General features: G+C 49.6%; 1 protein-coding gene across 1 annotated transcript in view; it reads right to left on the bottom strand.

Moving 5' to 3' along the window:
- Positions 1-404: 404 nt before the first annotated feature.
- The window catches only part of Rrp12 (ribosomal RNA processing 12 homolog), a 36113-nt gene continuing 21581 nt past the window's right edge, over positions 405-14936 (bottom strand). The window contains exons 21-34 of the mRNA XM_021152097.3: positions 14551-14709; positions 14364-14444; positions 14070-14175; positions 13396-13503; positions 12774-12931; positions 11552-11643; positions 11237-11404; positions 10950-11119; positions 10623-10748; positions 8161-8210; positions 4643-4709; positions 3447-3514; positions 3121-3203; positions 405-861 (exon numbers count right to left, since the gene is read on the bottom strand). Of these exons, the coding sequence (XP_021007756.1) occupies positions 756-861; positions 3121-3203; positions 3447-3514; positions 4643-4709; positions 8161-8210; positions 10623-10748; positions 10950-11119; positions 11237-11404; positions 11552-11643; positions 12774-12931; positions 13396-13503; positions 14070-14175; positions 14364-14444; positions 14551-14709 (1542 nt within the window). The 3' untranslated portion in view covers positions 405-755. The remainder of the gene's footprint in view (positions 862-3120; positions 3204-3446; positions 3515-4642; positions 4710-8160; positions 8211-10622; positions 10749-10949; positions 11120-11236; positions 11405-11551; positions 11644-12773; positions 12932-13395; positions 13504-14069; positions 14176-14363; positions 14445-14550; positions 14710-14936) is intronic.

The raw sequence follows: 14936 nt of genomic DNA, 5'->3' as shown, positions 1-14936 counted from the left end.
TGGGAGATGGTCCTGGGAGGTAGAAGAGAACTAGCCTTTCGAGCAAGCATGAGAGCCGCATTCCTCTACGTTCTCTGCTTTGGTTCCTTTGATGACTGCTGAAGCCAGGAAGGGCTCAGTAGCTCTGCTGAGTCAATGGACAGAGATGTTGACAGAGGCTTATGAACAAGGGCAGCGCAAGATGCAGCTCTGAGAGCTGTCAGCATGGTCTCCATCTGCCTGGTCCGGGGCCCTGGCCCTCTACCCTGTGATCTAGCAATCAGCCATGGAGTATCCTCTGCGCCTTCCACCTCCTACTGCCACTTCTGATTTAGGGAGTCCTCCTGACACAGGTGAAGGCTACAGGCTAGACAGACTACTGGGAATTGGATAGGAAGGGGCCAAGCCACTCATCAGGGCTGATGCATGGTCATGCACATTTATTCTATGCCTGGTTAGAGCAGATCTTACACACGCAGACCACGGTCATCACTCTGCTCTCACTGCCACATTGGACAGAAAGCAGAGCACCACTTAAGGCCTTCTCAGAGGTAGCGACGTCACATTTCCACTCCTAGATGTTGACAATGTCTCTAAAGGACATTAGTTTCCAAAATCCTAGGCATCTATCTCTCTTAGAAATGAGTCCTGCTTCCAATGAGTCATTCTCTGTCCAGGTTCAGCAAGTCTCACACCTGGAGTTGGTGTTAAACATCGTGGGAGCTAGAAAGGGGCCCTGGACCGCAGCACAGAACAGCTCCATTCCCCAGAAGGATTCAGGACCGCCGCCGATCCTTTCTGCGGAGTTTGTGTCCCGCCTGGGATCCCCGCTGGGTGGCTTTCACCAGACCTTTAAACTGCCCCTGGAGCTTCACCTTCTTCCTGTGGGAAGACAAGAACAAAAGGGCTGTGTCTCACTGAGAACAGGCAGTTCTCTCTCCGTATAGTGTTGCTACATGGAGGTGCAGGACTGTGAGCCCAGCTTGTGGAAGGCTGAGGATGGCAAGTTCAATGACAGATCTGAGATCCTGCATAGGAAACCTGGTCTCAGAAACAATCAAATGATGGGCACCTGGCTTAGCCAGGGTGAAATAGACCCTGTATGTCTTGACCTGGTCACTGTACACATCCCCTTAAGAGAGGCCCCCTCCATCTTTCCTCTAATGAACTCAGAAAAGGTTAGGGCTGCTCTATGCAACCATCCCTCCTTCTAAAGGCCCATCTGCAGACACCTCCCTGTAACTTCCATTTGGAACTCACCATCCTAGGAGCATAACATTTGCAAGCACCCCTGAACACCTTATATGCTCCCCATACCTATACCAAAAAGCCCCATCCAATGATCAAAATGAAATAAACTCTCAACAAGAAGAAGATAGGAAAAGCAAATGAAAGCTATTACAGATAGTGACTATGGGAGCTGGAGAGATGGCTCAGAGGTTAAGAGCACTGGCTGCTCTTCCAGAGGACCTGAGTCCAATTCCCAGCAACCACATGGTGGCTCACAACCATCTGTAATGGGATCTGATGCCCTCTTCTGGTGTGTCTGAAGACAGCTACAGTGTAGGCTTTTACAGAGGACCTAAGTTCAAGTCCAACGTCTCAATTTAGTGGTTCACAACTCCCTCTAACTCCAGCTCCAGGATATCTGATGCCCTCTTCTGGCTTCCCAGGAAATCGCATGCATGTGCAGCACATAAGTGCATACACACACACACATATTAAAAATAAATCTTTTTATTTTTTTTTCTTATGACAGGGTTCTCAGTGTGTAGTTTTGGCTGTCCTAAAAATAGCTTTGTAGACCACGCCCAGTCTGGCCTCAAAGTTACAGAGATATGCCTGTCTATGCTTCCCTTTAATCCCTAGTGGTGGGATTAAAGGTGTGCAACACCACAGCCTGGCCAATCCTCCTTCTCCTTCCTCCCTCTTCTTTCTCCCGCTCCCCTCTCCTCCCCTCTCCCCTTTTCCCTCTCCATCTCCCCCTCCCCCTCTCTTTCTTCAAGACAGGGTTTTCCTGTGTAGTCCTAGTTGTCCTGGAACTTGCTTTGTACACCAGGCTGGTCTTGAACTCACAGATATAAATCTGTTTTTGCCTCTCAAGTGCTGGGATTAAAGGTGTGCACCACAACCCCTGGCAAAGAAATCTTACAGAAAAAAAAAAGTTCAAAGGCAGCCTTGGCTAAATAGTGAGACTGAGGCCAATAAGAGCTACATGGGCATGGGGCAGTCTCTCTCTCTGGTTTTTCTTTTTTTTTTTTGTTTGTTTTTTTGTTTTTCGAGACAGGGTTTCTCCGTATAGTCCTGGCTGTCCTGGAACTCACTCTGCAGACCAGGCTGGCCTCGAAATCAGAAATCCACCTGCCTCTGCCTCCCGAGTGCTGGGATTAAAGGTGTGCGCCACCACGCCCGGCTAGTCTTTCTCTTTCTGTCACATACACAGCAATTCAAATCAACAATACCATACAGGTTAAAAAATAAAAATAAAAGCAGAGCCTGGTAGTGGTGATACACAGCAACACAGGAGAGGTAGAAGCAGATGGCTCTCTAGGTTTGAGGCAGTCTGGTCCACAAAGCACCTTCTAGGACAGTCAGTGCTAGAGGGGCGGGGAGGCAGGGCGGGGATGGGGACAGAGGCACACCCTTTACTCCAAAAATCCAATAAATAAATAAATAAAAATAAGATAAAATAAAAATAAGTGGGCTGGCACGATGGCTCAGCAGGTAAATGCACTGTGGCCACACTTGATAACCTGAGCTTAATCCTTGGAAGATTTAATCCCTGGGAGGAGAGAATTGACTCATAAATGTCTCACATACATACATACATACATTCTCAAAATAAATGAATATAAAAATAAAGTAAAATAAAAACAGGGCTGGGTGGTATTTGGCCCATACAGTGCTGACTGTACGAGATGGGCCCCTCAGTTTCCGTATAAACAGCCAGGCGTAGCGACATGCACCCACAACCTCAGGGGATGCTGGAGACCTGACCTTTGCCAGGTTAGACAATTGGGAAGAACTATCTCAACAAGAAAACATGAAGACCAATCAAGACAACTGATGGTTGACTTTTAGACTTCACATTCATACACACAGAGGCACAGACACCTGGGAGGAGCCTGCATGCCGTCATACCTGCGGTTGAGCTTGGATCTGTTGAGTGGAACGTACGCATAGGGATCCAGGCGGCCCTTCTTCTTTACATCGCCTTTTGCCTTCTGCTCATCCAGAGAAACAGCAAAGGCAAAGACAAACAAAAGGCAGAGCCTGAGAGTGAGCCAGGGTGTGGAGTTCCTTCCCTACCCCCGACCTCAGCTAGCCTTACAGTTTATTTTCTATGGTTCTGAAAGGCCATTTGCCAAGGCCTCCAACTTCAAATGCCATGACTGAAGTCTGGCCTAGGATGGTGCTGGGCACAGACCCTCCTTGCCCTTCATGATCCCCCTGCCTGAAGCTCTCACCTTGGCCTTGTATTCAGCTCCAGGTGCAGCTTTCTTAGCCACAGGGCGATGGATGCCAGAGCCTCCAGCTAAAGAGAAGCACAGAGATCATGAGTCAGGCAGAGCCAGGGAGGGTCCCTCGGGGAGGCAAGAGGCACCCCTCAAAGGGCCTCTCAGAAGATGATGGACAAAAGACTAGGAACTTGGTTCCATACCCTGGCAGGCAATGACCAAAGTCCTCCTTTAAAGAGACACTGCCCAGGACTTCTGGGAACTCATATACTTGGCACTGGCACAAAGGACCCACATTCTCCAAAGTTACACTCCTAACCGCTGCCTGTGGACAGGGCATCTCCCATGCCCACCCTGTTCTCCTTCTGGCACAGAGGCAGCTATTTACTCCACCACGGAGGTGGGAACTGGCCCTTACTGAGGCAAGAAAACTTGCCCAGGGTCAGCTGGTCACTTCTGGCCTGGTCTTCAAAAGTCATAGATGGAATCCTGCAACGACAACTCAGAAAGCCTCTCTGATAAGAAACTGCGACTCTCTGGGAAGCAGTGTGAGGGAACAAAATCAGGAAGCTACATAACAGCTGGGCAAGGCATCCTGAGCCCAGGCTTCTTGACTCATGGATTATACGGATCTTTACCCACAATTCTATCTTAGTGCAGGAGGGAGCCAGGCTCTGGATACAGAGGCTAAGTCGAGCCAGTTAGTTCCTACAGCAGGGTCAGGATGACATGGGGTCCAGAGAACAAACTGCTACCAGATCAGAGACTGCCTTTGTAGCTCTGGACCTCCAGATGCACCGTGAGCAGAACCGGGGCAGACCCTGTAGTACCCCTCAGGAGGAAGGAAGCAGAGGAGCCAATGTGGCAAGGAACCCTCTGAACAGGGTCTAATTTTCAAAAGAGGCTAACATTTCACAAGGGCTATTTAGGAGACTCACAGAAGGACCGCTGGGTAGGAAGGAGCTGAACTAAGGGGCTTGTCAAAAGGGCTAGATCTACCATGGGCAAACCTAACTCTTAGGTTCTTTCTCTGAGCTAGTATCTCCTTGTCCCTCAGTCTAGTCCTAATTCAGGTTGACAACAGATTGGTCAGCCAATCTGTGGAGTTGTCAACTGAGTCCAACTTCATGGTTCTGCCTTCCTCTGTCTTTCCCCAGCCTGATGCAGAGGCGGACTCGTGTCCGAGGGAAGAAAGGATAGCTTACCTTGGTACCGAGGGGGGATTTCCAGCTCGTCCTCATCGTCCTCCCTCTGCCGCTTAAGCTTCCTTTTCTATAGAAAGATGCAACAGGCAGGGGGCAGTGAGCAAAGGGCCAGGACTACACCTCTAATGAGGGCGGGAGGGAGCAGGGGTGGGAGCAGAAGCAGCCACTGGCCTTGGTGACAAAGGCCCTCTGCCAAGCTCTCAGCCCCAATAGCACACAAGTGCAAGCCCACAAAGGGAGAGTGATGATCTCATATTACACAGCTGGGGCGGGGACAGGGCTTTCCCCTGCATTCTCACAACTAGATTTCCCTCTTCACAACCCTAATGCTGTTGAAGGAAGATGGAGACCTGACATCAGCCAGGTTCCACCTCTTTCCCTCATCAGTACCTGGGCAGGTGGAAGACCCTGGGCCAAGCTATTCATTACAGTCCCTCAATGGACAGTAGGTTCACAGAAGTTATAAGTCAATGAAGGACAAGTATGATACAGCCTGATACCAATATTAGAAATGCACGGGAAGAGAAGAAGACCTGTCACAGGGCAGCCCACAGGGATATATGGGCTCAGGCACTAGCAATCAAGCAAAGACACTACATAATGGATAGGTTATCCAGGGGTGACCTAGCTCCCAAGGCTGGCTCCTATCCCGCGGTCTGTGACACTGGTCCGGAAGCCTTCCAAGTCCATAGACGAGGTGAGAGGGCTAGGGGTGCCAGGCCAAGGGATCACACTGAACATGTGTGCAGTAATATGGATGCCAGGTCCGCTGGCTATTTATAGCAAGAACTGTGGAGCTCTGGTAAGTGTGGTTTCCCTTCCCCCACCTGCTTGAACCTGCTTGCTCAAGGGTGGAGCTTCCTGCTCATTCGTCCTGCCACGCCCACTGCTGGACCCTGCCTCTTTGCTGCTTGGAGGCACACACGTGTTCGTCCTGCTACTGGACCCCGAGATTGTTTGGCGGGAAATCGGGTTCCCTCCCCCTTCCTTTATAACTGAGTGTCTGGAAATAGTAAAATTGAGCTTTGATCAGAATACTGTCTTAGCTACATTTCTTTCTCTCGCCGCCTAGCCCCTCTTCTCTTCCAGGTTTCCAAAATGCCTTTCCAGGCTAGAACCCAGGCTGTGATCTGCTGGCCGGACACAACATTTGGCGCGCAACGTGGGGCTGAGAAACGGCAAAGGATTTTTGGAAGAGACACTGCTGGTTTGGAGCTCCATGGAATAATTAAAGGATAAAGGAAATTCATACCGGAGAAGGTATGGGCTAAGCTGAGACAGCGTTAAACCCGAGCGCTGGTTCACTTAGGTTCAGCAGTGAAGCTTAAGAGGAGCTAGGCACAGGCGGTAGGCCGTGGCTCACAAAAGCTACATTGTTAGGTGTGAGAAAGGAAAGGGTTTATTAAAAGGAAATTAATAATCAGGCGGATTGCCGCAGTTATAAAAACTGCATCATGAGGGAGGAAATTGTCCCAAAAAGCAGGAGTACTCTGTCCCCTTTTTGTGTCTTGTTCAATGTCTGGTGCACCAATCTGTTCTCGTGTTCAATTCATGTATGTTCGTGTCCAGTCTGTATGAATAAATGTTCTATGTTTTATGTTAGATAATAAAGATGGTATAAAAAACTTTATCTGCAAAGCCAAGAGCTGCCACATGTTTCAGCCAAGAACCAGACACGTGGCAGGAGGGCCCCTGCTGGAAAAACTATTCATTTTAAGAAAAAGCAGTGAGTGCACAGCCTCTTAGTTTCAGAGTAAAAAATCTGATAAATGGTTCATGATTAATGTGTTTGACAATGGTAAAGTGCTTTTTTATTCTATGATTGTAGCTACAAAAAATTAATATTCTCTGATTGGTCTAAAATTAACTGCTTCATTTGGTTCTTTTTTTATTGATAATGTGTTCTACATGTTTTCACATTCAGCTCATAAGTTGTAGGTTAAGATTAATAATTGACATCTAAACTTCGTAATATAATAGTAATGCTTCTAATATTGATTTTAACGGTGATAAATTGTTTTAAACTTGGGTTTTGCTTTCCCAAGGTTGTAGGTATTATCCTAACCTTACACAAAAAACTTAAAAATTATGGTTAAAACTGCCATTGTTCCATTGACTGCAGCTTGCAGTTTGATTGCAAATTTAAGATTGATGCTCAGATTAAAAAGTATTTTACGTTTGAGTCAATACAGGGCTCTGGGCAGCCCCAGAGCGGCTTGTGGCTAAGGACCAGAAACTGGAGATGTGGGACTCAGGCTGTACAACAGAGGATGATGGCTGAGCTTTATTAGCCAAGGCTAGCCCACTAACTGGTCTTCCACCAAGGATGCCGTGGCCCAAGCATCTTATGCTCCAGGACCATGCGCACAGGAGAACTTTGGGATGCTGGAGGCAGGAGCTGACTGTAGGACCCAGCCACTATGTGGTCATCACTAGACTGCTCTTGCTGCTTTAGGAGAAGATGTCTGCTCTTTCTATCTCTAAGCTGAGGTTCATCTACAGAGGACTCTGGTCAGTCCCTGCGGGCCAGAAGAAGAGGCAGCTGCCAACAGATCACCAGGACCCCTGTGAAGGTTCCAAAAATTCAGTGAGGCCTCACCCAGAATAATGTCCAGGGAATATGAACAATGACAAAGAACAGCTATGACTCAGTCAGCACCACTAAGTACCAAGCTCTCTACACACCAAGGACTCGACACAGAACCCTGGACTGGAGCCCAGGGAGCCTGGGTACAGTGACAGGCTCATTCACAGCAAAGTGAGACTGGACTGAGGCTGAAGCAAGAGTAGGAAGAGTAGAATGCAGACCAGGGAGAGAACGAGTAAGCAGAGCTGGGTCACCCAAGATGGCCTGCGGAGGGGGGCATCGCACAGGCGGGCAGCACAGGCCACATGATTCCCCTGGGGCATCCAGGAGATGTTCTTGCTCCCCACTCTCTCTTTACTCTGCATGGCTTTCCTACACGGTTCTCACTCAGTCTTCAACTAGCATCACTCCCCATACATTCTTTTTCATATATATTTAAATTCTGTTCATATGAGTGTTTCATTTGCATGTACGTTTGTGTTCCACATGTGTGCCTGATGACCATGGTGGCTAGAAGAGGGTATCAGATCTCCTGGCACTGGGGTTATGGGTAAGTTGTAAGCCAACATCTGGGTGCTGGCAACCAAACCCCGGTCACGTATAAGAGTAAGAAGTACTCTTAACCCCTGAGTTACCTCTCCAGCCCGCTAATACCCTAACCCTAACCCCTGAGCCATCTCCCCACCTTCTTATATGTTCTTAACAATAAATTAGCTGTTTGCCAGAAGGCAACATGGGGCTGTTGATTACCTGTGTGCTCTACTCTGATGCTCTTTGCATGCCCGTCCACACTGCCCCAGTAATCTCGAGAACTGAGGGAGAAGGGCACATGCATGCTCGTGTGTGTGGGACTGGGCATGGGAGCTCTGGGCTAGGCAAGGCCACAATTACTCACACTTTTGACACTGGCATCCTCCATCCCATTACTCACACTTCTCACGCTGGCATCCTCCATCGCATCGGTCATGTCTTCATCTTCCCCTGGAGTCAGAGGGCAGACAGGCTCATGAGCATCTGGGCATCTAATTAACCGTATCCCATGTCCTCTCTTTAGCAGAAACACAAAACATTAACTCCAGTCCCAGAAAACTGCCCTCTTCAGACCTGTGTCCTTTTTCCACAGGACACCAAACTGCTGTCCCTCCTCCACTCCAACCATTTGGCCCCTTCAAGATGTGAGTGACTTGGAGAGAGTCAGCCCCATGTCATACACACCCTCGCTTAGTTAGCAAAAGGACAATTTTACCCTCCTAATCAACAAGCTTTTTGGCGCTGGGCAATGGTGGTTCACACCTTTAATCCCAGCATTTGGGGGCAGAGGCAGGCAGATTTCTGAGTTTGAGGCCAGAGTCTACAGAGTGAGTTCCAAGACAGCCAGGGCTACACAGAGAAACCCTGTCTCAGAAAAAAACAAAAATAAATAAATAAATAAATAAATAAATAAATAAATAAATAAATAAATAGCTTTTTTGCTCACTCTGTGTACTGGCACCGTGTGGGATTAATAGAAAAGTATGAAGCTGACCATCTGGAGGAAGAGATTCCAGCAAAGCAAAGCAAAGCAACAGCCAGAAGACAAAGACAGCATGTGTAGGGGCTAAGAATGAAGTTCAGTGGAGCACTGTCCTAGCATGTACCAAGTGCTGGGTTCAGTCCCCAGCACTGCAGGAAAATAAGCCAGCCTATGACTAAACATGTACAGAAGAATGGCAACTGGCATGTGGACATTCTGTGCGGGATGAGGACCAGTGGCTAGGGAACCCTAGAGACAACAGAAAGGAACAGTGTGGGAACGTAAGGAGCAGAGGAGGCATCCCAGCCACAGGAACTGCGGGCATCAAGTCTACAGGAACCTGAGGAGCACTAAGGGTGGGAGGGAAGTGGAGAAGAGATAGTCTAAAGAACAGCACAAGCCACCTTTATATTAAACACTACATGGGAGCCAGCAGACAAGCAGCTGGCAAGTGAGGGGCAAAAGAGACTGTGTGAGGAAGTCAGGTGAATCAAAGACACACAGCTCAGCAGCAAGAGCCAAAAAGTCAGAAGGCAGGTACTCGCCCCACAGTCCTATGAATAGAATGTACTCCAGGCAATGCTCCGTTACTGAGTGGACACTGTGCTTGGGAAGGCTGACACTCTTTTAGAAGGCATGGCTCTGCCTGTCACTAAATCAGCTTAGGGTTCAGCTGGTTTCCATTAAAAACCAAACCATATCGAACTGAACAACAGGAAAGGAATAAAGAAAAAGAAGCAGAAGAGATGCTCACACCATGAAGAGATGCTCACACCATGCACAGTGAGGGGAATTTCCTCAAGTTTTGTTTAAATCGTTGTATATATACTGCATTAAAAAAAAGTCAGGGCTGGAGAGATGGCTCAGTGGGTAAGAGCACCCGACTGCTCTTCCGAAGGTCCAGAGTTCAAATCCCAGCAACCACATGGTGGCTCACAACCATCTGTAACGAGATCTGGCGCCCTCTTCTGGAGTGTCTGAAGACAGCTACAGTGTACTTACATATAATAAATAAATAAATAAATCTTAAAAAAAAAAAAAAAAAAAAAAAGTCAAAGGGCTGAGATCTGATGCCCTCTTCTGGGGAGTCTGAAGACAGCTACAGTGTACTTACATATAATAAATACATTTAAAAAGGGGCAGGGGGGGCTGGGGAGATGGCTCAGCAGGTAAGAGCACCCAACTGCTCTTCCAAAGGTCCTGAGTTCAAGTCCCAGCAACCACATGATGGCTCACAACCATCTGTAATGAGATCTGACTCCCTCTCTCCCTCTTCTGGTGTGTCTGAAGACAGCTACAGTGTACCTACATATAATAAATAAATCCTTTAAAAAAAAAAAAAAGTCAAGCTGGGCAGTGGTGGCCCACGCCTTTAATCCTAGCACTTGGGAGGTGGAGGCAGAGGCAGGTGGATTTCTGAGTTTGAGGCCAGCCTGGTCTACAGAGTGAGTTCCAGGACAGCCAGGGCTACACAGAGAAACCCCGTCTCGAAAAACCAAAAAAAAAAAGGCATGGGAAGCTGGGTGGTGGTGGCGCACGCCTATAATCCCAGCACTCAGGAGGCAGAGGCAGGGGGATCTCTGATTTCAAGGCCAGCCTACTCTATAGAGTTCCAAGACAGCCAGGGTTATATAAAGGAACCCCGTCTCAAAAAACAAAACACCAAAACAACAACAACAAAATTCATAGGTAAGTTAGTATAGAGAATATATGAAATAAAAATAAAAATGTTTAGTGTGCTCAGGAGAATCTGAGGAGGCAGAATGTGCAGGGTGGCCTTCTGGGTTAGCTTCTTAGGTCTGTTTCTATGCTTCCTCAATAATGGCCGAAAGCCCTCAAGTGTATAAATGAGCATCATGCGCCTCTGTGGAGACCCCTACCTTTAGTGCCATCTTCTTCCTCCACCTTGTTTCCATCTTCCTCCTCCCGTATGATCAGCCGGCCATCAGCACTCAACTTGAAGCCATGGTCCCTCTTCTTGGCCCGCCCAGGCCCAGGCTGGGTGGCTAGTGAAGTGAGGTGAGACAGGTCAGTCCTAGCCAACTCCGTTGGGAGGAAGAGGAATCCTCCCAACACCAAAGCTCTCAACTAAGGGACTTTTAGCCCTTGCCCACAGGCCATCCTCAGAAGCCAACCCCTGCCTACCACCCATGAATCCAGCAACAGGACAGGTCAACTCTGGGTTCCTAGGTCAGCTGTGTGCTCACCAAGGACTCGATGGGCCACCTTGGGATCCAGGAAGTTGAGGGGCTCATCGCCACCACCTTCCTTCAGCCATGCCCGGCTCCTCTGTCGTGCCAGCTTCCGCTGCTCCTTGCCCCTGCCTCTTTCTTCTTCCTCATCTTCATCCTCAGAGTCAGCCAAAATCTCCTCGATGCTAAATTAGAGAAGTCTAACATTAACGCACTCCTGGGACAGAGGGGACCTAAGGCACTGCCAGGACAGAATTTGGGTGGGGGTAGACTAAGGCCTTGAGGCTGAGCCATGGTCTTACCTGTCACCTTTGCTCTGGACAGGCTCCTCTTCCTCTTCCTCCTCTTCCTCCTCCTCTACAGCAGCCTGGCTCAGGGCACGGTGCTTCTTGGCTCGGGTCTCAGCTTTCCTGATGTTTATCAGGACTTTGTGGTATTCTGCGGGTAGCAGACCCTTCACCAACTCGAATCTGAGTGGGACAGAGAAGGGCTGTCTAGAGGTACTTGCCAAGGACCCCTCCTCAGGGGCAGGAGCTGTTCGGGAACCTAACCTTCCCTGTGGCCCCCTAAGAGACCAAGGGCCCCATCCTCCAACCCCACCCCATTCAAGCACAGACCCAAACTTGCGGGTGAACTTGATGAACAGGTTCCGAAGCTTCATCCGGAAGTGCCGTCGCATGTCATCTGACAACTTCCCAATGGCTTCCATCTAGCAGACAGAGCACCAGGGTGTCAGAGCGAGCACGGGGCCTTCTGCCCTGCCCATCTGTCCTTGCTGTACAGACCAGTGTACAGTACAGGTGAGCCTAGCGAAGGAGAGGTACTGGCTGCCCTTTTCTCAGGCCACCGCTTCCCTGGCTCAACTCCGTTTCCTTACTCTGGAATCCCATCTTTCCTCTATGCCCTTTCACACCACAGCTGGGATTACCCTTCCGAGGTGACAACTGAACACCCTCCATGTGTCCTTCCCAGGGTTCTTTCACAGCAACTTGATGGGACAGAAACCTATACCAATACAGGCTCACCTGACTGCCAAGTGGCCATAGAGGCCCCACTTAATCCACTCATTCCACTTTGCCAGCTACGACCCAGCATCCTGAAGTCACATGTTTCCTTTCTATCATGCAGTTGTGCTCATCCAGGCCCAGATGATGACACATGGGAGTGGCAAACCTTATTATCTGTAAGGTCTGCCTGCAGTGGGGGCAGAGAACAAGGTCCCCACATACCCTTTAGTGGGATTCGGGAAGTGCTAAATATAAAGAGATCCAGTAGATCTCCACCCTAGCCTTGCCTTAAGCCTTTGGTTCCCAGTGAGGCTGACAGCTTCTGGAGAATATCTATCCCTGCTTCCTTCCTGGAAACTAAGGTTTGCCTCAGAAAAGATATGCAAAAGAGATCTGAGGGCCATGTGACTCTGCCAGCTGGAAGTGGAAACCATTAGCAAGCTATTCCAGCTTGCAGGGAGTGTGGCTTAGAAGTCCAGAGTCCCTAACTTTCAGCTCTGCTGTGCCCTGGCAGGAATGGGGAGAGTGACCCTACAAAGAGCGAGCACAGTCTTGAGACTAGACCTTGAAAATAAGTACCTGCCTGCTTCTCTATCTGTACAACATGGGAGAAGCCCTGTCCCTTGGCCTTTGGTCTGGGACATAGGGTAATAAGAGACACTATGAGCATTGTGCCTTGTTAGTCAGCCAGCACTCTCCTACAAGCCCCTCTAGGGCTCTGTAATGTCGTTCTGCTGCTCAGAGCAGTAGTGAAAACATTCTGAACTAATATGCCCAGAGTCCCTCCCACAGAGTCCATACTTGCCCCCCAGTGAACACAATGGAGCCTCACCACTAGCTGCACATGCTTAGCAAGGTGCACCACGTCCATGACCACCACGGCCACCTTGATGAAGCCTAGTGCAGACTTGACCACATCACGAGTTCGAGAGGCCAGCAGCAGGCACACGTTCTCCAGGAGCTGCTCCACTGTGCTGGTCCCCATCAGCCCTGTGCACAGGGGCTGCTGTCAGATACCAGAGCCCCTCAAACCCAAGACCACCCACGGGTCAGATGTTCTCAGGGCCTTTCTGGGTCTAACAGCTTGAACACCACCCATGGAGTATCCATGCATCTTCCATCTTAGAGACTAGCAGGGGTTCTGAGAGGTTAGTAAAGATGCTCAAAGTCCGGTGTGGTTGGTAAGAGGAGGGACCAGAACTAAGACACAAGGACAGGTCAACCCTCTTTCTGACCAATCTGACAAAAGTCCCAGGACACTGGGGCCTAAAGCTGATGGGTGGTGCGAATGTAAGGATGAAGGGAGTATGTTGTGGGAAGAGACTAGGAAGCAGACAGGGCCGGCTTCTGGGTCTGTTTGCTGCATCCTGATGCTTTTCCCCAGTCTGGCATCACCCTGTGCTGACGTCTGGAGCACTCTTTACCATGACAGCACCCCTCAGGCAAACACTTACCTTTGAACTCAAACAAGAGGTGGGTCAGAGCCAAAATGCTGCAGCTGACTGTGGTGACTGCACCCAGAAGGCCAGGATAGATGAGGACAAGGTACCGCTGCAGAGCATCTGAGGACAGAGAGTGGGACAGTTACTAGAAGACAGGGTGCTCAGGGATGGGCACTATTGGCCTTCAGTGCAGTCCACTCAAAGCCACAGGCAGAACAAGATAAGGCGTTCCCTCCACCTTTTCCCTAAGACTGGACAGAGGGGGGCTGGTGAGATGGCTCAGTGGGTAAGAGCACCCGACTGCTCTTCCGAAGGTCCAGAGTTCAAATCCCAGCAACCACATGGTGGCTCACAACCATCTGCAACAAGATCTGACTTCCTCTTCTGGAATGTCTGAAGACAGCTACAGTGTACTTACATATATTAATAAAATAAATCTTTAAAAAAAAAAAAAAAAAAAAGACTGGACAGAGGCTTTAAGACTCTTCTCTCACCGGGCATGGTGGCGCACGCCTTTAATCCCAGCACTTGGGAGGCACCTGGTCTACAAAGTGAGTTCCAGGATAGCCAGGGCTACACACAGAAACCCTGTCTCGAAAAACCAAAAAAAAAAAAAAAAAAAAAAAGACTTCTCTGGGCCAAGGCAGTTTGTCCACCCCAGCTCTCAGCCCACAGCCCAGTCTCACCTTCCTGGCTGGAGCCAAATCGCAGGAAAGCGTGGCCCATCTCCACCAGCAAGGTGAACGCACTCTTCCTTGCACCCACTGACACCTCCTTGGTGCACAGGATCACCTGGCAAAACAGCCTTTGTCAGGACATGGAACTGAGGGGCAGCCTGGGTGAGCTCTTCACGCCTACACACGCACTAGGCAGTGAAGGGAGCGTGTGCTCCCACTGTTACCTACAGTCCTCCCTCCTCGGCCGTCTCTTGGAATCCACACTAAGAGACCGCAAAATCCACACCCTCCACAACCCCTCACCTCTGGGATGAGGGCAGCTATGAACTCCTCATGCTCAGCCGACAGCTTCTTCACAATATGTATGAGGCACTTCAAACGGGGCTGTGGGCACAACAACAACACCGGGGTCCTCCAGTGTCACCCCGACCCCTGGGTGTGCCTGTTGACGCCCTCCCTCGCTTGCAGACCAGGCAGCCGGAGCCCTTACCCTTTTAGCAGGTGAGGATGTGCTCCGAAGCGAGTCCAGCAGCGTCTTCTTCAGATCATCCAGGTGGCTCTGCACGAAGCGGGCCGCCGGGCCCTGAGAACTGGCACACACCTCCTCCAGCACGCGGTAGGCCTTCTTCTGTACACCGTGGACTTTGCTCTGAGAGGGCAAATGAGATGCAGAGATAATAAGGAAGGGGACTGGGTTTCACTCCATCCTGTGACATTCCCCAAGCATCTACTAGAGAGGATTCAGAGAAAAGCTAGTCTGGAAACAGGAGCCATAGCTTCAGGGACAAAGCCAGACTGGATTTCCAAACCATTCTCACCACCACTAAATAACAGATAAGGGGGCTGAGGCCAGGGTTCAGTGATTCAAAGTACTTG

This window comes from Mus caroli, unplaced genomic scaffold, assembly GCF_978045245.1.
Source record: "Mus caroli unplaced genomic scaffold, Mus_caroli_1 scaffold_20, whole genome shotgun sequence".
Taxonomy (NCBI): Eukaryota; Metazoa; Chordata; class Mammalia; order Rodentia; family Muridae; genus Mus; species Mus caroli.
This window is presented reverse-complemented; position numbering and strand designations above follow the sequence as displayed.